The sequence below is a fragment of the Mustela nivalis genome, assembly GCF_964662115.1.
Source record: "Mustela nivalis genome assembly, chromosome: 20".
Classification (NCBI taxonomy): Eukaryota; Metazoa; Chordata; class Mammalia; order Carnivora; family Mustelidae; genus Mustela; species Mustela nivalis.
This window is the reverse complement of record NC_139039.1, coordinates 7,256,218-7,279,608: the sequence shown is the minus strand read 5'-3', so window position 1 is coordinate 7,279,608 and position 23,391 is coordinate 7,256,218. Positions and strand designations below refer to the sequence as shown.

At 35.9% G+C, this 23,391-nt stretch overlaps 1 protein-coding gene across 5 annotated transcripts in view; it reads left to right on the top strand.

The window, feature by feature from the left end:
• Nucleotides 1-3,342: 3,342 nt before the first annotated feature.
• Nucleotides 3,343-23,391, top strand: part of LOC309855249 (disintegrin and metalloproteinase domain-containing protein 5-like) — a 154,500-nt gene continuing 134,451 nt past the window's right edge. For 4 of the 5 annotated variants that reach the window (XM_082715364.1, XM_082715361.1, XM_082715360.1 and 1 more), the window contains exons 1-3: nucleotides 3,343-3,477; nucleotides 4,299-4,378; nucleotides 15,004-15,059. In XM_082715364.1, the coding sequence (XP_082571490.1) occupies nucleotides 3,423-3,477; nucleotides 4,299-4,378; nucleotides 15,004-15,059 (191 nt within the window). In that variant the 5' untranslated portion in view covers nucleotides 3,343-3,422. The other variant, XM_082715362.1, reaches the window with a different exon arrangement.

The following is a 23,391-nucleotide window of genomic DNA, read 5'->3' as shown; positions in this document are numbered from 1 at the left end:
CAAGTTGACTAAATGGCCCCCTTAAAATACAGAGATTATTAATATAATTGCAAATAAATATAGACCAAACTATATACTTATTCTTTGGAATTAGTTGGAGTATTTTAAGGCCTAGGACATGATAATTTTGTTAATGTTTCATGAATGGTTGGGAAGAATGTTAAGTTCTCTATGGTCAATTTAGAATTGTATGGATGTTTAATGGGTCAAACTTATTGGAGTCATTCAGTTATCTTATATTTTTATTATATTTTGTCTGAATTTTGACCCATCAATAATTATAAAAAGTGTGTTCAAATTTCCAACTTATGTGGTGGTGCTTATGTCAATTTTCCCCTATATTCCTACAATTTTTGTTGATATATTTTTAGTATACTTGGTTATATAAGTATGTATTTAGAATGAAACTGAGGAAATTGTTATTTCGACATCTTCCCTCTTCAGGACTTCCATAATATTAATATTGCCAAATACTGTTAAGTTAAAATTTAATTCTGGTTTATTATAAATACACACTATCATTGTTTCATTTAGTCAATTTTTCTTACATTTAAAAAATCTTTCCCAAGATACTTGATTATGATTACTTCCAATGTCATTTACCAGTATCTCCTATTTCCCTTATTCTTTGGTTGCTTCTGTGAAATACCTTTCTAATATGGATATTTTATGTCAAACCTTCTTTGAACTTATATACTTAATAAAAAATTTAATGGACAGCCACATGCAGAAGATTGAAACAAGACCTCTTTCTTACACCATAAAAAAAAATAAACTCAAATGGATGAAAGACCTAAATGGAGACAGAAATCCATCAAAATCCTAGAGGAGAGTGCAGGCAGCAACCTCTTTGACCTCAGCCATGGCAACTTCTTGCTTGACACATCTTCAAAGGCATGGGAAACAAAAGCAAAAATGAACTACTGGGACTTCATCAAGAAGAAAAGCTTCTGCACAGCCAAGGAAACAGTTGACAAAATAAAAGGCAACCTACAGAATGGGAGAAGATATTTGCAAATGTCTTATTAGATAAAGGGCTAGTATTCAAAATCTATAAAGAATTCATTAAACTCAACACCCAAAAAGCAAAAAAATCCAACTAAGAAATGGGCAGAAGACATGAACATTCTCCATAGAACACATACAAATGGCTAACAGACACATGAAACAATGCTCAACATCACTTGGCATTAGGGAAATACAAATCAAAACCACAATAAAATACCACCTCACACCTATCAGAATGGCTAAAATTAACATCTCAGGAAGCAACAGATGTTTGCAAGGATGTGGAGATAGGGGAACCCTCCTACACTGTTGGTGGGAATGCAAACTGGTACAGCCACTCTGGAAGACAGTATGGAGTTTCCTCAAAAAGTGGAAAATAGAACTACCCTATAACCCAGCAATTGTACTAATAGGTATTTATCCAAAGGATACAAACACTGTGATTTGAAGGGGCACCCCAATGTTTCTAGCAGCAATGTCTAAAACAGCAAAAATATGGAAAGAGTCCAGATGTCCATCAACAGATGAATGGATAAAGAAAATGTGAAAAATAGATACATAGTGGAATATTACTCAGCCATAAAAAAGAATGAAATATTGCCATTTGCAACAATGTGGGTGGAACTAGAGGGTCTTAGGCAAAGCAAAATAAGTCAGTATGAGAAAGGCAAATACCATACGATTTCATTCAGATATGGACTTTAAGAAATAAAACAGATGAATATAGGGGAAAAGAAGAGAAAATAAAAGACAAAAACAGAGAGGGAGACAAACCATGAGAGTCTCTTAAGTATAGGAAATAAACGGTTGCTGGAGAGGAGGTGGGTGAGGGGATGGGGTAGCTGGGTGATGGACATTTAGGGGAACACTTGATGGAATGAGCATTGTGTATTACATACAACTGATGAATTGCTAAATTCTACCCCTGAAACTAATACATGTTAATTAAATTGAATTTAAATAAAAAATTTAGAAAAGAAAAAAGTTTAATCATGTCCTGGCATTTGAATAATATTTCTAAGTTCTTTTCAGTCAACACTTTGAATAACCCACTGATTTCACACATCCAGTATGGCTCTTGCTGTGAGTTGGGCGCTTTTTCCTTGATAGGTGATCTCTTGCAGATTTCAGAATTTTCTGCTCACTGTCATTTTCAATTTCAGATTTGCTTTTCCTTTAATGCCCCCTTTTAACATATGGGTCCTTTCTAAGGTCAGTTTCTTATTTTTTAAAAAGAGAAACTTCCCTATTATACTTTTAAGTATTTTCTTCTATTTTAATTTTTCTCTCCTTCTGGAAATGCTAATATCTAGATAATGACAGTTCTACTCTTCAACCTCAATTTTATTATTTCACTTTCTATTTTTTTATTCTTTCCACGGAGAGTTTGTCAATCTGCTATTACAAGTTGCTTATTCATTAAGTAGTATATATCGATTCTGCTATTTTCCTATTTATTGTGACATTTCTTGTTCACATGGTTCTTTTTAAAGATCATTTGTTACTGTTGTATTCTGCAAATAGCTTCCCTTAGTTTTGGGGATAGGGAAACAATTTTAAAGTGAATTTACAGACATGTTTTTGACATATATTAGAGCAAAATTGTACTTCGTGTGGGGTGTGGCTGTAATGTTTTTACTATCATGTGGGTTAGAATCTATGAAGGAAAGAATGCCTATAGACTCCAAAAATCAAACTGTTCATAAAGGCAGGATGCAGTAAGGTCTAATCGAAGTGGTAAAAACTAGGGGCTTCAGGAAAACTAGTGTGTTAATAATAACTTGAGATAAAGGTGATTGTTTGGAAGAGTCTGTATTTGACAAGAGATTCTACTGGGGTCTTCTGTATTCAACAGCTGTCCCATAATGGCTTATCAAACCAACCTGAGTTTATTAAAAGGCAACAGTGCTTTTTTTTTTTTTTTTCCTCTCCAAATATAAACATTTCACTTGTTTGGATGATATGTATATGTAATAGGAAGAGACTAACTTGCTATCAAAATCTTGAGCATTTTTATCTTTGTTCTTTCTCTTAGCTGAAGCTAGAAATTACTTCAGAAGTCCTTGGTCTAACTATAACATATAAACGAAAGCCTCAACCAGGCAGACTCTAATCTGAGAATCGAAATTTTCAGTCTTTTCTTCCTTAACAGTAAGCCGAGTGAGTGTGGGCGTTGACAGTGGGTCCTTGAGCTCTCCCTGGTCGGCCAGCCTGCGCAGGTGACTGAGCTAAACCACCTCCAGGGGCAGCAGAGCGAGCGGAGAGCCCTGGGCTTTCCAGAGGCGCCCCAGGCGCTTCCCTCTCCAGGAGCGCACTGTCAGCCGCGCTCCGCCGTCCTGCGCGAGCTGCGCCTCCAGCTCCGCAACGCTTCAACTGTTGTTACAACGCCAGCCCAACTCCAAGACAGCGAAGCCATGTTCCTTCTTCTGGTCCTTCTCACCCGACTTGGAGAGCTGCACGCAGATCTCGGTAAATCCAGATGCTTGTTACCTCTCGCTAGCCAGGCTTGCGGAGGCTGGGGGCGGGGGCGGGGCGGGGCGGGGCGGACTGCGTTCTCTTAGAGACTATGCTTTAGTCCAGGCCACAGGCCCAGACCTTGCCCCGGCCCCGCTATCCCTACCCACTTTCTTCTATGCCCTCTTCGGCATCTATGGCCAAAAAAGCAGAGGTAGCCTCCAGGCAGAAAATATTTTCATGTCTCTGGGATGGTATTCTTGTCTGTAAAATGGACAAAAATGAAATAATGGGGTCATTAACACAGACAGAACTTTGCTATTCTGGAAATAATTGAATCACCATAAAAAACCTATTTGTCAGTGATTCCCTGATTTGGTGACTGCTGTCCTCCACCCGCTCCACTGAACAGATGACTATTCCATTTGGTGTCCTGTATCTTTACCCTGCAAACCATCCCATTTTCTTGATGAACCGGTGTTTCTCTTTTCCACACCTCTTTTACAATATCATAATTTGTTATTCGGTGTTACCTAGCCAAACTGTCAAACTGCCTAACTGGGGGTCTCTCCCTCTCTCTCTCTTTCTCTCTCTATGTGTGTGAACCTATCTGTGTGTAGAGATTGAGAGAGAGAGAAAATAAAAACTTGACATCTTGACAAGGGCCAAGAAATTTGTGGGTAAGAACAACCAGATCAGAAACACAGTGGAAAAGAAGGGTAGATACATAGACTATACCAAAAAATTTTGGTAATGTAGAAAAAGAAATGTGAGATTGGATTTAGAAATGGATAATGTAGGAGTAGGTTGAAAATAACTGCCTATTTTTATTTTAGGTCCTCCTAAAACATTTCTGCAGACCACAGTTCCAGAGAAGTTCTCATCATTTGATACAAAAGGAAATCCAGAAAATAATGTAATTGGGAAATGGTTTTATATCTTAAATTGTGTTAAGTTGCCTTTACTATCGAGACCAAAGTTGCTGAATGGAGGCAGGAACAGAATTCTTGGAGGTAGAGCTGGCAGCGGGAACTTGGTTTACAACAAGGAGCAATTTGAAGTGTATGAATATGTGTGACTTTGTATGTGTGTGTTTCTGCAGATGTGAAGGATTTTAAGGATAGGATCCATCAGTGCCAGAATGAGGGAGAAGCAGACAAAGCACTTGACTTAGAAAATTTAAGGGAATGGTAAAAAATGAATTTCCCCAGGACCAGGATTAAGGTATAGCCAGTGGGGTAAGTCAGGGTCAGATACCGTCTTTCTTTCTTTAAAACTTGATAACTAGTTCATCATGGATTTCTTTCCTCTAATTTTGATTGTCTAAAATATTGTATTGAAATAGTATTCTTTTTTTTTAAATTGAGTTTTGCAGTCCTCTACTCCTAGCCCTCATGATTTCCTTCAACTACTTACCTCAGCTTTCAGAGTCTGTGAGGGGCCTGAAAGATGATCTGTTAATTAGCTCATAGAGGAGCCTGGATATTATTCTTCTCTATTTCCCCAGGAAAATCTGCTTCTCACATGGTTCCTTCTTCCATAGGATAATCTAATGCTAGTCATAATTGCGGGTCTCCAAATTAATTTTTTTCTTTTTTGTGGTTTTTAAAACCTTCCTTCTGTGTTTTACATAAGGATACACTGTATCAGGGTTCTCCCTCCCCTATTATCTCTGGTTCTCTGAAGGTAAAACTCTCCTCCCCATATTTTATTTCTCTACATTTTCTTTCTGTAGTAGGGGGTTTTAATTACCACCCACCCTTCCCTGCCCCACCTACTATCCACCAAGTCATGCAAAGTATATGAGTGCCGCTCCAAAGTTTTGTGTTTTTTTTGTTTTGTTTTTGTTTTTCTGATTGGAAAGAAGGACCTCCGTTGGACTCCTTGTTTAGTTTTCTTCTTCCTGATATTAATAATCCTAACCTTCTCTCTCTTTTATTTATCACTGAGCACAGATGATCTTTGAGTTCACCACTTGTCCAATCTCTAGCATTTTTAAAAAGTCATTTAATAATATGCAAGTTCAATGTGTTTCTTTTAACTTTAACAATTTTAAAAGCTTGCTTTTAATATTTTTGCAACAGAAAACTATTCTTAATGTGGAATGTGATTGTATTTTAATATATTCAATAAAACATGAGGGAAGACCTGCAAAAGTAAGAATGCCTGGAAGGCACATAGAGACCTCCCAGATTTAAGAAATAAGAACATGGGTACCCAATTAATTCTGAATTATTTCTAATTACCTGTGCATATGTGCAAAAAGATAAAAAAAGAAGCATTGCATGGAGCATACAAAATAATTTTAAATACTAAAAGTTATTTGTTGTTCATCTGAAACAAATTATAAGTATTGTTGATTAAGAAAAGAGGTGGAATTGAAACATAAGAAAAGCATTTATTTGGGGTCTCAGAATTGCATTTCAAGAAGCACAGATTCAGTAGCAACCCAAATTGTGTCCCCCCAGGGAACAAAAAAAAGGGTTTTTAAGACAAAAAGGGGTGATCCTGTATGTTGTTGACAAAGAATTTTCATTAGTGTTAATGACAGAAAACTAATGTTGGCTGAATATAATTGGTTGCTAAGACCATCACTAAGCAAAGCCTCTTCCTACAGCAAGTGTTTGATCTGAGTTACTGGAATATCAGCAGTTTGGCCCTGTTCACAGCTGTGGCCTAGTTGAACTATTCCTGGTTCCACCCTGTGAAGATATGCATAAATTCCATTTCCTTAATGTCTTCCTGGATCCATTTTAAAACCCCTTGACATAAGTGACTCCATTTGGTTTCACCTTTCAGAGTATATAAATATATACTTCTTTCTTGAACTGTATTTCCCTGATGATTTGACTTGCCTTATCAGTTCCTTGTTTTACAGAATTTGCTTATAAAACTCCTAGGAATTATTCCATTTAAATTGTAACACAGTTTCTACAGTGGTCACATACAATTTATTTCATTCTTTTTCTCAATGAACATTTAGTGGTTAAAAAAAAAAACAACAACAAAACCCACTGGGCATTAGCACTGTGAAGGTAACAACTCTCATCATTCTTCTTCTTAGCTTGCTTTTGCATTCTTCACCATTATGTTGTATCTTTTAATTTTAAGACAAGCTTTTAAAATTTTGCCTATTGACAAAACCAGAATATTGTCATCCAATTTTATTGCCTTCTTCTTCAACATTACACAGGATGATTCTACTTCTTCCCATGCTGGAAAGCTATTTAATAATATCCAGATAAAAAATTGAGTCCTTCAAGGGATTAGAACATTTCCAAAGATAGAGCAAGTGCCGTACTAATTATCTACTTCAAGTTGGAGTTTCTCTTCCTATTCATAAAGAATATTTTCCCTTTTGAGAACAGACTTGACACCAGAGGGATGCATTTTGAGGACAGGGCTCAATTCTTTCTTCAGCACAATTTTATACAGGGGAACACTCCAGTATCACTATTTGCTCTTCTTTCAGTTTGCGAAATCCTATTGCTAAAGAGAGAACTATGAACAAGAAGGGAGTAGGCCTCACTCAATTAGAGATTATTTTAAAAGTCAACAAGAATATTTTGGGCCTTGTTTTAGAATTAAAGCATGATTTCAGTGCTTCAAATAAATCGAGGATTCTCCCAACTGCACTTGTTCAAGAGAGCCAGCAGATTTGGTTAATGCAAGAGAATTGAAGAATATTGAACATCAGCAAAATCATATCATACAAACCTTTCACTCATTTCAGACAGCATAGATGATGAAGCGAGAGAGCAATATCTTGACAATCTCACTGTCAAGGGAAAGGGCATCAGGTGCTCTTTGATATGGCAAGGACAGATGACACTTAGAATCATTCATGTTTTCCTCTCTTTTTTTTTTTTAATTTATTTTTGCAAGAGAGAGAGAGAAAGAGAGAGAATGAGAGAGAGCATGAGTGAAGGGGAGGAGCAGAGGGAGAAGAAGACTCCCCGTTAAGCAGGGAGCCTGATGAAGGACTTAATCCCAGGACCATGGGTCATGGCCCTGGGTCATGACCTGAACTGAAGGTAGATGCTTAACCAACTGAGCCACCTAGGTGCCCAGCTTCAGTTTCAATTAAACATTTTCTGCATATTTATACAAATACCCACAAAGGGTTTTTGTTTGTTTGTTTGTTTGTTTGTTTGTTTGTTTTTGTTTTTTTACTTTTATTACCTCCACAAAAGCAGTACAGTTTTTCTCATTAACTCAGTAAGGGAGTCTCAGCAACAAGTTTGCTATTGTCTTTGAGGTCTTCTTTGGAAGGGATTTTACTTTCAAATAGCCTTATAAACAGGCCCTGTTATCCTTTGAAAAAGGCTGCACAAGCAAAGGAAACATTTTTTCTGCATTGTAGTTACTTGCACCTGAGGCTGTGCCCTAACAATTAACATGTGTAGATCTCTAATGACTTACATAATTGCGTGGGAAGCCATTATAATTCTTTAATTATCACGTGGATTTCAACTGGGCACCTGAAATTTTGCTTGCAATTTTGGAGTCAGAAAATACTTCTGGTAATTATACATTCAAAGTACATTCTAAGTAGAAAGACCAATCATACACTGTGTGCAAAACCATTATAGTGTATGTTGCAATTCTTGTATCTTTCCAATTCTTAACCCTCAGAGAAGGTGTTGTATCACCTTCTTTCATACTACATGATGAAATCACTCATCTCTTTTGCTTAGCCATTGGTATGTGTGGGTTTATATTTGACTTTCCACCATTTTTGATGTTAAACACACATACGAAGAACTTTTTCAAAAGGACTCTTTCCCCAGTTGATAAAGTTGTATAGAATTTTGGCATTTGGGATTTAAAATATACACGAAAAATAGATAATAGTCTAAGATATTTAAAAAAAGAAATGAAAATATTGAATTTGATGATCTCACAGCTGTGCCAGTGAATCTGTCACAAGTCCAAATTCATAGCTAATCATAAACAAGTTGAACCATTGAAAGGGTTGCAAACTTGTAAAACAGACAATACACTGAACTTGATATGATTCAAAAAAATACTGAGCTTCCAGTTTACCTGTAAGGGCCAGTTGTAAACATAGCCTTCCTGAGCAAACCCAGGGCTAATCTCACAGAAGATTTGGAAAGGCTCATTTTCTGGGATTAGTGGGCTTTCAGAAGGGAGAATTTTTAGGTATGGACATGCTCTCAACTGTGTTAATGTACTTGGTGGAGTAAGGCTGTTGTTGATCACATCTCCAGGGGAGTGAGGCATTTACTGGATGCTTCCCTAGGGTCTAGGGCTCTTACTGATTTGCTGACTTCCAGAAACTAGTTATTTGTGTGTGGCTGTTGGTGACTGGCTGGTTTTCTGATTGTGTGCTCTGCCCAGTTCTAACAGTGTTTACTTGTTCACGACTTGGGACTTTGGCCAAAGAAAGCCTTTCTCTTTCTTGAATATGAGAAACAAATATTTTTAATTCTGAGTCTCTCCTTTTAGATTTCCCTCAGACAAGTCTACATGGAGAGTTGAGAGATCACACAGGTCTTTATTTCTGAAGGGATGATTTTTGCCTTGTATTGCCATTTAAATAATTTAAACACCAGATATTGTAGTGGAAAAGATCTCAGATTATGAAAGTTGTATAATTTATTGAAAAAAAAAATGAATATAGAATATTTCAGATGCTCTGACAAGGTCAGTACAGAGCATAGGATAAAAATGGTTAAATTAAGGACATATCCATATGACAGGATGCTTTGCAACTCTAAACGCACACCAAGTTCTATTTAAGAATGAAAAAGAAATAATTTACTTGCACGCTTCTGAGTTTCCTAAATAATTTCTTTGAGTTAGGTAAAGGAATTAATGGCAGCCAAGGCTTGTTGTTCCAAATCCTCACATGATTTGATCAAATAGAACACTCATCACCATCTGTTACACACACAAAAAGGGGGCCCACTTAGTTTAGTGGGCAAAGAAAGAAGTAATACTAAGTGCTTTTCCTTTTGTTTTTTCTTCCTTGGTTTCTGGGCTGAAAAGTACGAGGGTAAAACATTTTGCCCTAGAAACTTATATTAATAACAAATGTTGGTAAAATGATGATTCCTTTTAAAGCCCAAATTGACTGAGCCAAGGCTATTTAAGAGAACATTGGAATAGTAAGGTAGAGTCGCAGGGTATTCTCCAACATATCAAATGTACACCAACTGAAGCTGCTCTTTACAACCCCTTGGAACTTGATTTCTATTAATATTCTTTGGTGTTCATGTCCTGGTATCTTATAGGGGTGGTGTAGTGTTTACATGTTGCTGAGTTTTACTTAAATAATAATGTTTGGATACTTTTTTCCACCATAACCACCAGACTCCTTGTTCTCTTTTAGATGAATTTTGTGAATGATGGTGATACACATAATTCCTTCCACAAGAACAACCAAAATGAATAATATGAAAAATCTTTTTCATCATTCCTGCAACTATAAGTTTTGATAATAGAGCAAACTAAAGAAAACATATCCATGTACAAAATATGACCTACAATGTTTTTGAGATCCTTGCATCCACCCAACGACCCTGCCCCCATATAAAAGAGTGAAGATGGGAAATTCATTAATTTCTGCTTAGTTAGGAACAGTTATCAGTGTGCTGCAGAATGTCTGCCAATTCTTTCTGGCAATGATGTAATATGTTCATAAGAGGGATTTATATTTCAGTTTCTGTGATTAATTTGATTGAAATTTAGTGTTTTTGAAATACTGCAGAGAGAATGTTTTAGACCTCAAGCATAGATGTGTACTACACTCCTTCAGTTTCATAGCACACTATGATTAATGGTCCCATCAAGCCCCTTATTATTGTAATTTTTCCCTTATTCCTGGTCCCCCTTCCCATTTCCTTTTTCCATCTGATGATAACCATACCCATGTATTTGATATATTTCTTTATACTTGTATATAAATTTGTATTATATTGCAGTAGACAGAATTCTGAGATGTCCTTCAAGAGACCTACTTCTTGATGTGCACCCTGTATAATTCCCTCCTCTTGAGGATCAGTGAGACCTGTAGATCTGATAGGGTGGTCATTGCATTTGTTACTTTTTTTTTTTTTTTGGTGGAGCTTTATTTATTTATTTTTATTTGACAGACAGAGATCACAAGTAGGCAGAGAGGCAGCCAGAGAGAGAGGGGTAATCAGGCTCCCCGCTGAGCATAGAGCCTGATGATGCGGGGCTCCATCCCAGGACCCTGGGATCACGACCAGGGCTGAAGGTAGAGGCTTCAACCCACTGAGCCACCCAGGCACCCCTTGTGGGAGCTTTATATTCCTTGTAACATTTAGACTGTGATCTATCTGGATTTTTTTTTTTTTTCCTGTCGTGAGATAGAGAAATCAAAGTTCATTGTTTTTTCTGTTCATTGTTTTTTCCATACTGAGCAGCATGTATGGAAGAGTGTTATCCTCCTCAGATTACGGTGATGACTTTACTGAAGATCACATAAATACATATTTGTGGCACTTTCAGAATTTTTTATTCTGTGCCATTGGACTGTTGTTTAAAACTTTGGCCCAGATTCCACTGCCCTAATTACTGTAGCTTTGTAAGTCCATATAGGTTGGTATAGATACCTCTTTTTTAATACATTCTTGTCTTGACTATTCTAAGCTCAGTTAACTTGTTCATATCCACAAGTGACCTACAATGATTTTACTGAGTTTTCATTGAATCTATGGATCAACTTAGGGGAAATGGAACAATTTTGAGTCTTCTAATTCATGTACCTGTATATCTTTCCATATATTTTAGCTTTTCTTTCAATAAGTCTTAGTAGTTTTTGGTGTAGATGTCTTGAAAACCTTTTGTTATATTTATTCTCATTTTTGGGGGACATATTTTAATGCTGTGACAAATGGTGGTGTTTCATTAATTTTCTCATTGCTACTTACCTATGAATACAAGCTGGATTATCAAAAGTTGATGAGAATTGTTTTATTATCCTTCATGTGAGATATTTTGATAAATGTTATATGTGCATTCGAGTATTTCTTTTTCAGTGATTATGTGTAGTGTTGCATATATGTCAGAGAAGTTTAATTGACAGTGCTGTCCGAATCTTTGTAGCCCTACTGATATTTCTCTTGGTCCTTAACGTAACTGATGTAATTATAAAATCACATATACTTTTGAATTGAATATAGTTTTTCTTAGTTTCATCAATTTTTGTTTTATATATAATTTTGGGGATATAATATTAATTGTGTGAAATGTTTAAGATTATAGAATTTTAACTTTTAATTAATGATTTTGTCATTATAAAATGTCCACCTTTGTTTCTTATAATTCATTTTCAATTTTATTATTATATTGCTTGCTATTAATATAGCCACACTATCTTTCTTTTGGGTATTGTTTGCATAGTAGAATTTTTAATTCTTTTATTTTTAGTCTTTTATGTTTAAAATACTTCTATTTATGAAGTGTATAATAATAACAATTTTTTAAAGGTTTGTTTTATTTATTATTGGAGAGAGAAAGAAAGAGCAAATTGGAATAGAAAGATCTCAAGCAAATTCTGTGCTGAGTGTGGAGCCCAGTGCAGGACTGGATTCCATGAGCCTGATATCATGACCCCAGCTGAAATTGAGTCACCTGCTTAACTGACTAAAACACAGGAGTGCCCCATATAATTATTATTTTTAAACCCACTTTGTTTTTCTTAATTTTTCCTTTCCTCTGTTGTTTGTAATCCATGATGTAATTATTATTCTAATTTATCTCTTTAGGCTATTACTGATGCATTCTTTTATTATTCTTTTAATGACTACCCTTGTGATTACTAAATTTATATTTTTACTATTCCCTGAATAACTCATGGACCTTAAAACTTTACTCCTTATTTATGTTCTTTTTGTTATTTGTGCCATTATTATCTACTTTACAACTATGTATTTTTTTTAATGCCAAAAGCACTTATTATCACTATTTAAAACAAAGGATATTCACTTAAATTTACCAACAACTTATTTTCTCCTATGGTTTTCATTCTCTTACATTTTTCATGATTCTATCTTGAAGCAATTTCCTATTTATAAAAAGAACACAGTATTTTTAGTATTTCTTTCAGTGCAGGTGTGCTGGCAATGAATTCTCTCATTTTCTTTTTGAAGAAATATGTTTATTTTGCTTGCATATCTGCTGGGTATTTTTGCTGGATATAAGCTCTTGGTTAACTATCCTTTTCTTTCAGGACTTTAAAGATGTCATTCCTTTGCCTGATAGTGTTCATCATTTCTGTGGGAGACTTAGGCATACTTATTTAAAAGTCTTTTAGAAATAACGTTCCCTTTCTCTCTTGTTGCTGTTTAAATATGTGCTTCTGTCTTTTTGTTTTAGTTGTTTGAGTATGATATACCTAGGTTTGTTTTCTTTGTATTCATTCTGTTTGGGATTAATAAGAGTAGGAGAGTGTGGGTTGATACCTTTCATAATAAGCTTTGGAAAATCTCAGGATTAATTCCTCAAATTTCTTTCTTTCCTGGTCTCTATCTTCTCTTGTTTTTCTTGGGCTATAATTACATGAATGTTAGATGTTTTTAATGGGTTACACTTCTCTTATTTTCTTCTTGGTATTTTTTTCTTTGTACTTCAATCTAAATATTTTCTACTTATTGGTATTCGTGTTTACTAATTCTGTCTTCTACTCCTTCTGATCTTCTGTAAAACCCTTTCTGTTGAATTTTTAGTAGCAGGTATTACAATTTTTCTGCTCTAGAATTTCAGTTTGTTTATTAGATATTCTACCTTTCTGAAATTCTCCATATTTTTCTTGCAAGTCATGGTTAATATATATATTACCTGTAGCTTTGTTATTACTCCCTATTTTTTATTTGGTTTTTGGTAATTTGATCCTGTTATTGCATATTTCTTAAATTTTTTTATTGAAAATAGGTGTATTGCTTTCAAAGAAATGCTTAAAAAGTAACACTTGGCTTAATCAACAGAAATGTTATTGTCTCACAGTTCAACAAAAGAGGCTAGAAGTCAAAGATCAGAATGTTGGCAGGGTTGGTTCTTTCTGAAGACTGGGAGGAGGAATTTGCCTCAGGCATCTCTCCTTGGCTTATAGAGTCTTCTCCTTGCAAATCTTGACATGGCATTCCCCTTTGTGTATCTCTGTGTTTAAATTTCCCCTCTTTATAAGGACACCGGTCATATTGGATTAAGACCCAACCTAGTAACCTAACTTAACTACTTCTATAAGGATGCTATCTTTGAATAAAATCATATTCCAAGGTCCTTGGTTAGAAATTCACAAATAAATTTGGAAGGAGGGAGACAATTCAACCCAACCCATTCAATGCAACATTTGCATTCAATGCAGCATTCAATGCAACCCATTTGGATGCTGTGTTTGAAACATTATAGAAGCTCTAGATGATGTCTTTGAAGTTTCTTTTCTCTTCCTGACAATTTCATACATTTCTTATTTACATTCTAGGTTGTTTTGTAAGCTATGTGGATTTAAAATTTTATTGATGCTATCATATTCCCTCTTATTTTTCATCATATTTGTTAAATAATGGTATTTTTAGAGGGGACAATTCTCAGGATCCTCACCAGATATCTACAGTGTCATTCAAATGACTCTTCAGAACATTTATCTGTTGCAAAGAATCTCGTGGTGTTATAATACAAAGTTGAGGACCTGAAAACTTTTCAATGGCTATTTCTCTTGTTAAAATAATTTTTAAAAATTAGCAAAATAAATAATTTTGTGAATGTTTTATTTTCTGTTGTATTCTGGTGGGTTCTCTAGATGTGTCTCTGCTCCTCCTCTCTTGTCTCCAACATTCTATTCCAGAGGCATGCCATTGCTTATGTGGATAAGCAAAGTGCTATGGTACTTACTATGCTATATTGCTAGAGGTATAGTGCATTTCTTATAGTGCTATCTTTTAGGAGTATTTCTTCCATGGAGCAGTATTTCTTCCAATTTACTTTTTGGTAGGTCTGGGAGTAAACAAGTAATATGTTCTTTCAAGTGAGGTAGTATCTTTGGTATTTGCTTTGGGCATAGTGAAGGGTGATATATGTCTAATCCAAAGGATAACAATCATCAGGCAAACTTTTCCCTCAGAAATATTAGGGTGAATAATAGGCCTGTGGGGACTAGTATGTAGTTCTCAATTTAGAATTCTTTTTTTTTTTTTTAAGATTTTATTTATTTATTTGACAGAGAGAAATCACAAGTAGACGGAGAGGCAGGCAGAGAGAGAGAGAGGGAAGCAGGCTCCCCGCCGAGCAGAGAGCCCGATGCGGGACTCGATCCCAGGACCCTGAGATCATGACCTGAGCCGAAGGCAGCGGCTTAACCCACTGAGCCACCCAGGCGCCCCTCAATTTAGAATTCTGAAGCTTTGCTAACACACAGGAAGGGAAGCATATATAATGGTTATACAATAATTATTAATTTTATCAGTATTTTTTAAAGCATAACTCAGAAAATACATTATTTAGGGTAAATTATTTGCAAGTATTATTCTGATTTTTTGGATACTCATGTTACAGATTGCTTATATCATTACAATAAAAGGAAAGCCATATTTTGTCCATCTCACAAAACAGTAAGTAACTATTTTATCCTTTCAAATTTTAATTGTTTGGTTTCTTGATTTTTGAAAATAGGTATGAATAGAATCATTTCAATTCAAATGTGTACTGATAGCTGTATATATGTGTTACTAATTGTATACTGATTTTTGGGTAAAAGCATAGGTATACAAAGGTAAACCATGGTCCACAGTGAATTTGCATATTCAGACAAACTAATGGAGAAAGGGGGAATTTTATTGTAATATAGTATTGTAAAAAATGTGTAAGTAATATTCTTTGGAAATCAAGAAAGATTTTTTGGAAAGAGGTAAAAGATAATTTGTAGCTTGACAGAAGATAACTTGTGAGCTCTGTAAAGAAATGAGGTAGTTTAGAGATTTCTTCTGTTTAGAGGAAATCATCTGCAAAACATGGGAGTATGAGAGTGAATTCTGTGATGTGCAAGAAGTCCACATGAATTACTAAAGAGTATATTTCTGTGGAGGATAGAAGTAAGAGATTTTGGAAAATAGGCAGGAGCCAGGTTGTAGAAGATCTGTAATGCCATGATAAGGATATTGGAAGCCAAAAATGTTTTGAAGCATGTACTTTACAGTCTCATTGAGAGTTTAGGTGGTTTTTAAGGAAGAAGAAGTTGAGGTAAGGTATCTGATTATAAACATGAGTGATGATGGTGGCTTGAACAATGGCATTGGTCATAGCACAGGAAAGAAAAATTCAGTAGACTTCAAAGGTGGATTTGTTAGAGTGATTGAGAAAAAGTGTGGATAATTTAGTTGTTGCTTAAGAAAGTGGGTAGTTTATAATTAATTAAATGAGAAACAAGTGAAATATATGTGTGAGGGAGGGGAGAGTTTGGTTTGCAGTACCTTATAAGATATCCAAGTGGATTTTCTCCATTAACTATATGAATACAGGAATTTGAATCTCCAAGGAGAGAATGACAAAAGTATATAGATTTAGAAGTAATCAATAGTTTGGTTGTAATATAGAAAAAGAGTTTATAGAGTGCTTATAAATAGACCGGTGACTGAAGACTGAATCCTAGAAATGAGGTAGCCCTAGAAAACATCAATGTTTCTGAGATAAGGATAATAAAAAAGAGTGGCCAACATGGAAGATCAAGCTGGAAGGGTTAGGGAGGTAAGAAGAGAAGCAGAAGAGTTATGTGTGATCTAAATTAAGTGATTAGACTAACTTGTCAGAGCTTTCAAAATAATGGCTGAAGTCCAAGGCAATGATTTTAAAATTGCCTTTTGAATCTGACATTGTGGTGGCTTTCAATCTTTTCCAGAGTAGTTTCCGGGTGAATAAGAATTGATAAAGTGGAGAAACTATGTGTAGACTACTCTTTTGGTGGAATCCATTGAGAATTGAAAAAATATAAAGAATAGCAAGAGTAGGAAACAAGGTCAAGGGAGAATTATTTATGAAGGTAATGATTTCATAATAAACTTTTTAATAGGATTAAAGTAAAAAAAACAATATAGAGGAATAGTTTGAAATAACAGTATTGAAAAAGTATATATTTTCAATATATGGCACAGATGGGATTGGTAGCACAAGTGTAAGGGTGTGCTTTCAACAACAGAAGTAGTTATTTTCTGGAAATAAAGAGAAGGAAGGAGGATGGGTACAGGTGATCTGAAACCAAAGTGACTTGTAGGTTACATGGGATGATTGACAGAAGTGTCAAGATTCTGAATTGTTACTGAGGAGAATGAAGGAAAATCTGACAATGGTTATTGGGACCTTGGTACTTAGTTAAGCTTAGCGAATATGAGTATGTAGTAATGCCAAGAAAACCTTTTTATTATTTTATTTTATTTTATTTTATTTTATTTTATTTTTTTATGTTGGAGCATTTTTTTTCTTTTTTTTAAATTTAATTTTATTTTTTCAGTGTTCCAAGATTCAGTGATTATGCACCACACCCAGTGCTGCAAGCAGTACCTGCTCTCCTTAATACGGGCTCACCCATAACCCTCACCTTCCTCCCCTCCAAAGCCCTCAGTTTGTTTCAGAGTCCAGTCTCTCATGGTTCCTCTTCCCCTCCTGATTTCTCAAATTCACTTTTCCTTTCCTTCTCCTAATGTCCTCCATGTTATTCCTTATGCTCCACAAGTAAGTGAAACTATATGGTAATTGACTCTTTCAGCTTAATTTTACTCAGCATAATCTCTTCCTGTCCCATCCATGTTGATACAAAAGTTGGGTATTCATCCTTTCTGATGGAGGCATAATACTTCATTGTATATATGAACCATATCCTCTTTACCCATTCAACATTTGAAGGGCATCTTGGCTCTTCCCCCAGTTTGGCGATTGTGGCCATTGCTGCTATGAACATTGAAGTACATTATGGCCCTTCTTTTCACCAAATCTATATCCTTGGGGTAAATTCCCAGTAGTGCGGTTGCAGGGCTTTGGGTAGCTCTATTTTTCATTTCTTAAGGAATCTCCAGATTGTTTTCCAAAGTGGCTGTGCCAAGTTTCATTACCCCCAACAGTAAGAGGGTTCCCCTTTCTCCACATTCTCTTCAACACTTGTTGTCTCTTGTCTTGTTAATTTTGGCCATTCTGACTGGTATAAGGTGGTATCTCAGTGTGGTTTTGATTTGAATCTCCCTGATGGTTAAAGATGATGAACATTTTTTCATGTGCCTTTTAGCCATTTGTATGTCCTTTTTGGAGAAGTTCCTGTTCATGTCTTCTGCCATTTTTAAATGTGATCATCTGTTTTGTTTGTGTTGTGTTTTAGGAGTTCTTTATAGATTTTGGATATCAGCCCTTTGTCTGTAGTGTCATTTGCTAATCTCTTCTCCCATTCTGAGGGTGGCCTCTTTGTTTTGTTGGCTGTTTCCTTTGCTGTGCAGGATCTTTTATCTTCATTGAAGTCCAAAAGTTTCATTTTTGCTTTTGTTTCCTTTGCCTTTGGAGACATGTCTTGAAAAAGTTGCTGTGGCCGATGTTGAAGAGGTTATTGTCTATGTTCTCTCTAGGATTTTGATAGATTCCTGCCTCATATTGAGGTATTTTATCCATTTCAAGTTTGTCTTTGTATATGGTGTAAGAGAGTGGTTGAGTTTCTTTCTTCTATGCATAGCTGTCCAATTTCCCCAGCACCATTTATTGAAGAGACTGTCATTTTTCCACTGGATATTTTTTCCTGCTTTGTTGATTATTTGACCTTAGCACTGAGGGTACATATCTGGGCTCTACTCTATATTTTTGGTCTATGTGTCTGTTTCTGTGCCAGTACAATGCTGTCTTGGTGATACAGCTTTTTGTAAATCTTGAAATGTGATGGCTCAGCTTTGTTTTTCTTTTTCACATTTCCTTATCAATTCAGGGTCTTTTATGGTTCCATACAAATTTTAGGGTTGTTTGTTCCAGCACTTTGAAAAATGTCAGTGGAATTTTGATCAGGATGGCATTGAAAGTATAGATTGCTCTGGGCAGTATAGACATTTTAACAATATTTATTCTTCCAATTCATGAGCATGGAATACTTTTCCATCTTTTTTTTTTTCCTTTTAAAATTTTTTTTCTATTTTTTATAAACATATAATGTATTATTAGCCCCAGGGGTACAGGTCTGTGAATCGCCAGGTTTACACACTTCACAACACTCAACATAGCATATACCCTCCCCAGTGTACATAACCCCACCACCCTCTCCCGACCCCCCTCCCCTCAGCAACAGTTTGTTTTGTGAGATTAAGATTCTCTTATGGTTTGTCTCCCTCCCTATCCCATCTTGTTTCATTTATTCTTTTCCTACCTCCCAAACCTCCCATGTTGACTCTCAACTTCCTCATATCAGGGAGATCATATGATAATTGTCTTTCTCTCATTGACTTTCGCTAAGCATAATACCCTCTAGTTCCAACAATGTCGTCACAAATGGCAAGATTTCATTTCTTTTGATGGCTGCATAGTATTGATTGTGTATATATATCACATCTTCTTTCTTCATTCATCTGTTGATGGACATCTAGGTTCTTTCCATAGTTTGGCTATTGTGGACATTGCTGCTATAAATATTCGGGTGCATGTGCCCCTGCCCCTTTGGATCACTACGTTTGTATCTTTAGGGTAAATACCCAGTAGTGCAATTGCTGGGTCATAGGGCAGTTCTATTTTCAACATTTTGAGGAACCTCCATGCTGTTTTCCAGAGTGGCTGCACCAGCTTGCATTCCCACCAACAGTGTAGGAGGGTTCCCCTTTCTCCACATCCTTGCCAGCATCTGTCATTTCCTGACTTGTTTATTTTAGCCGTTCTGACTGGTATGAGGTGGTATCTCATTGTGATTTTGATCTGTAGTTCCCTGATGCCGAGTGATGTGGAGCATTTTTTCATGTGTCTGTTGGCCATCTGGATGTCTTCTTTGCAGAAATGTCTGTTCATGTCCTCTGCCCATTTCTTGATTGGATTATTTGTTCTTTGGGTGTTGAGATTGCTAAGCTCTTTATAGATTTTGAATACTAGCCCTTTATCTGATATGTCGTTTGCAAATATCTTCTCCCATTCTGTGTCTTTTGGTTTTGTTAACTGTTTCCTTGGCTGTGCAAAAGCTTTTGATCTTGAAGAAATCCCAATAGTTCATTTTTGCCCTTGCTTCCCTTGCCTGTGGCACTGTTCCTAGGAAGAAGTTGCTGTGGCTGAGGTCGAAGAGGTTGCTGCCTATGTTCTCCTCAAGGATTTTGATAGATTCTTTTCTCACATTGAGGTCCTTCATCCATTTTGAGTCTATTTTCATGTGTGGTGTAAAGAAAGTAGTCCAATTTCACTTTTCTACATGTGGCTGTCCAGTTTTCCCAGCACCATTTGTTGAAGAGGCTGTCTTTTTTCCATTGGACATTCCTTCCTGCTTTATTGAAGATTAGTTGACCATAGAGCTGAGGGTCTATTTCTGGGCTTGCTCTCTATTCTGTTCCATTGATCTATGTGTCTGTTTTTGTGCCAGTACTATACTGTCTTGATGATGATAGCTTTGTAATAGAGCTTGAAGTCTGGAATTGTGATGCCACCAACTTTGGCTTTCTTTTTCAATATTCCTTTGGCTATTCAAGGTCTTTTCTGGTTCCATATAAATTTTAGGATTATTTGTTCCATTTCTTTGAAAAAAAATGGGTGGTATTTTGATAGGAATTGCATTAAATGTGTAGATTGCTTTAGGTAGCAAAGCCATTTTCACAGTATTTATTCTTCCAGCCCAGGAACATGGAACATTTTTCCATTTCTTTGTGTCTTCCTCAATTTTTTTCGTGAGTACTTTATAGTGTTTTGAGTATAGATTCTTTGCCTCTTTGGTTAGGTTTATTCCTAGGTGTCTTATGGTTTTGGGTGCATTTGTAAATGGGATGGACTTCCTAATTTCTCTTTCTTCTGTCTTGTTGTTGGTGTAGAGAAATGCAACTGATTTCTGTGCATTGATTTTATATCCTGACACTTTACTGAATTCCTGTACAAGTTCTAGCAGTTTTGGAGTGGAGTCTTTGGGTTTTCCACATATAGTATCATATCATCTGCAAAGAGTGATAGTTTGACTTCTTGTTTGCCGATTTGGATGCCTTTTAATTTCTTTTTGTTGTCTGATTGCCGAGGCTAGGACTTCTAGTACTATGTTGAATAGTACTGGTGATAATGAACATCCCTGCCGTGTTCCTGATCTTAGCAGAAAAGCTTTCAGTTTTTCTCCATTGAGAATGATATTTGCGGTGGGTTTTTCATAGATGGCTTTGATGATATTGAGGTATGTGCCCTCTATCATAAACTTTGAAGAGTTTTGATCAGGAAGGGATGCTGTACTTTGTCAAATGCTTTTCAGCATCTATTGAGAGTATCATATGGTTCTTGTTCTTTCTTTTATTAATGTATTGTATCACATTAATGATTTGCAGATGTTGAACAAAACTTGCAGCCTTGAAATAAATCCCACTTGGCTGTGATGAATAATCCTTTTAATGTACTGTTGGATCCTATTGGTTAGTATTTTGGTGAGAATTTTCGCATCTGTGTTCATCAAGGATATTGGTCTGTAATTCTCTTTTTTGATGGGATCCTTGTCTGGTTTTGGGATCAAGGTGATCCTAGCCTCATATAATGAGTTTGGAAGTTTTCCTTTCATTTCTATTTTTTTGAACAGTTTCAGGAGAATAGGAATTAATTCTTCTTTAAATGTTTGGTAGAATTCCCCCGGGAGGCCATCAGGCCCTGGGCTTTTGTTTGTTTGGAGATTTTTGATGACTGTTTCAGTCTCTTTACTGGTTCAGGTTTTCTATTTCTTCCTGGTTCCGTTGTGGTAGTTTATATGTCTCTAGGAATGCATCCATTTCTTCCAGATTGTCAAATTTGTTGGTGTAGAGTTGCTCATAGTATGTTTTTATAATTGTTTGTACTTATTTGGTGTTGGTTGTGATTTCTCCTCTTTTATTCATGATTTTATTTATTTGTGTCCTTTCTCTTTTCTTTTTGATAAGTCTGGCCAGGGGTTTATCAATTTTATTAATTCTTTCAAAGAACCAGCTCCTAGTTTCATTGATTTGTTCTATTGTTTTTTTTTTGTTCCTATTTCATCGATTTCTTCTCTGATCTTTATTATTTCTCTTCTACTACTGGGTTTGGGCTTTCTTTGTTCTTTCTTCACCTCCTTTTGGTGTAGAGTTAGGTTGTGTATTTGAGACCTTTCTTGTTTCTTGAGAAACTCTTGTATTGCTATATATTTTCCTCTCAGGACTGCCTTTGCTGGGTCCCACAGATTTTCAACCATTGTTTTCATTATCATTTGTTTCCATAAATTTTTTCAATTTCCTGGTTGACCCATTCATTCTTTAGAAGGATGCTGTTTAGTCTCCATGTATTTGGGTTCTTTCCAAATTTCCTCTTGTGACTGAGTTCTAGCTTCAGAGCATTGTGGTCTGAAAATATGTAGGGAGTGATCCCAGTCTTTTGATACTGGTTGAGACCTGATTTATGACTCAGGATGTGATCTATTCTGGAGAATGTTCCATGTGCACTAGAGAAGAATGTGTATTCTGTTGCTTTGGGATGGAATGTCCTGAATATATCTGTGATGTCCATCTGGTCCAGTGTGTCATTTAAGGCCTTTATTCCCATGTTGATCTTTTGCTTGTATGATCTGTCCATTTCAGTGAGGGGAGTGTTAAAGTTCCCTACTATTATTGTCGATGTGTTTCTTTGATTTTGTTATTAATAGATTTATATATTTGGCTGCTCCCATGTTAGGAGCATAGATATTTAAAATTGTTAGATATTCTTGTTGGACAGACCCTTTGAGTATGATATGGTGTCCTTCCTCATTTCTTATTATAGTCTTTGGCTTAAAATTTAATTGATCTGATATAAGGATTGCCACCCCAGCTTTCTTCTGATGTACATTAGCATGGTAAATTGTTTTCCACCCCTCACTTTAAATCTGGAGGTGTCTTTGTATCTAAAATGAATTTCTTGTAGGCAGCATATTGATGGATTTTTTTTTTCTCCATTCTGATACCCTGTGTCTTTTGATTGGGGCATTTATCCCATTTACATTCAGGGTAGCTTTTAAGAGATATGAATTTAGTGCCATTGTATTGCCTGTAAGGTGACTGTTACTGTATATTGTCTCTGTTCCTTTCTGATCTGCTACTTTTAGGGTCTCTCTTTGCTTAGAGGATCCCTTGCAATGTTTCCTATAGAGCTGGTTTGGTGTTGCAAATTCTTTCAATTCCATTTGTTTGTCCTGGAAGCCTTTTATCTCTCCTTGTGTTTTCAAAGATAGCCTAGCTGGATATTGTATTCTTGGCTGCATGTTTTCTTGTTTAGTGCTCTTAACATATCATGCCAGTTCTTTCTGGCCTGCCAGGTCTCTGTGGATAAGTCCTCTGCCAATCTAATATTTTTACCATTGTATGTTACAGACTTCTTTCCCAGACTGTTTTCAGGATTTTCTCTTTGTCGCCAAGACTTGTAAATTTTACTATTAGGTGATGGGGTGTGGACCTTTTCTTATGGATTTTGAGGGGGGTTCTCTGTAGCTCCTGGATTTTGATGCCTGTTCCTTTTGCCATATTAGGAAAATTCTCTACAACAACTCTCTCCAATATACCTTCTGCTCCCCTCTCTCTTTCTTCTCTTGGAATCCCAATTATTCTAATGTTTCGTCTTAAGGTGTCACTTATTTCTCGAATTCTCCCCTCGTGGTCTAGTATTTATTTGTCTCTCTTTTGCTCAGCTTCTTTATTCTCTGTCATTTGGTCTTCTGTATCACTTACTCTTTCTTTTGCCTCATTTATCCTGAGCAGTAGGAGCCTCCATTTTTTTTACTGCTAGCTT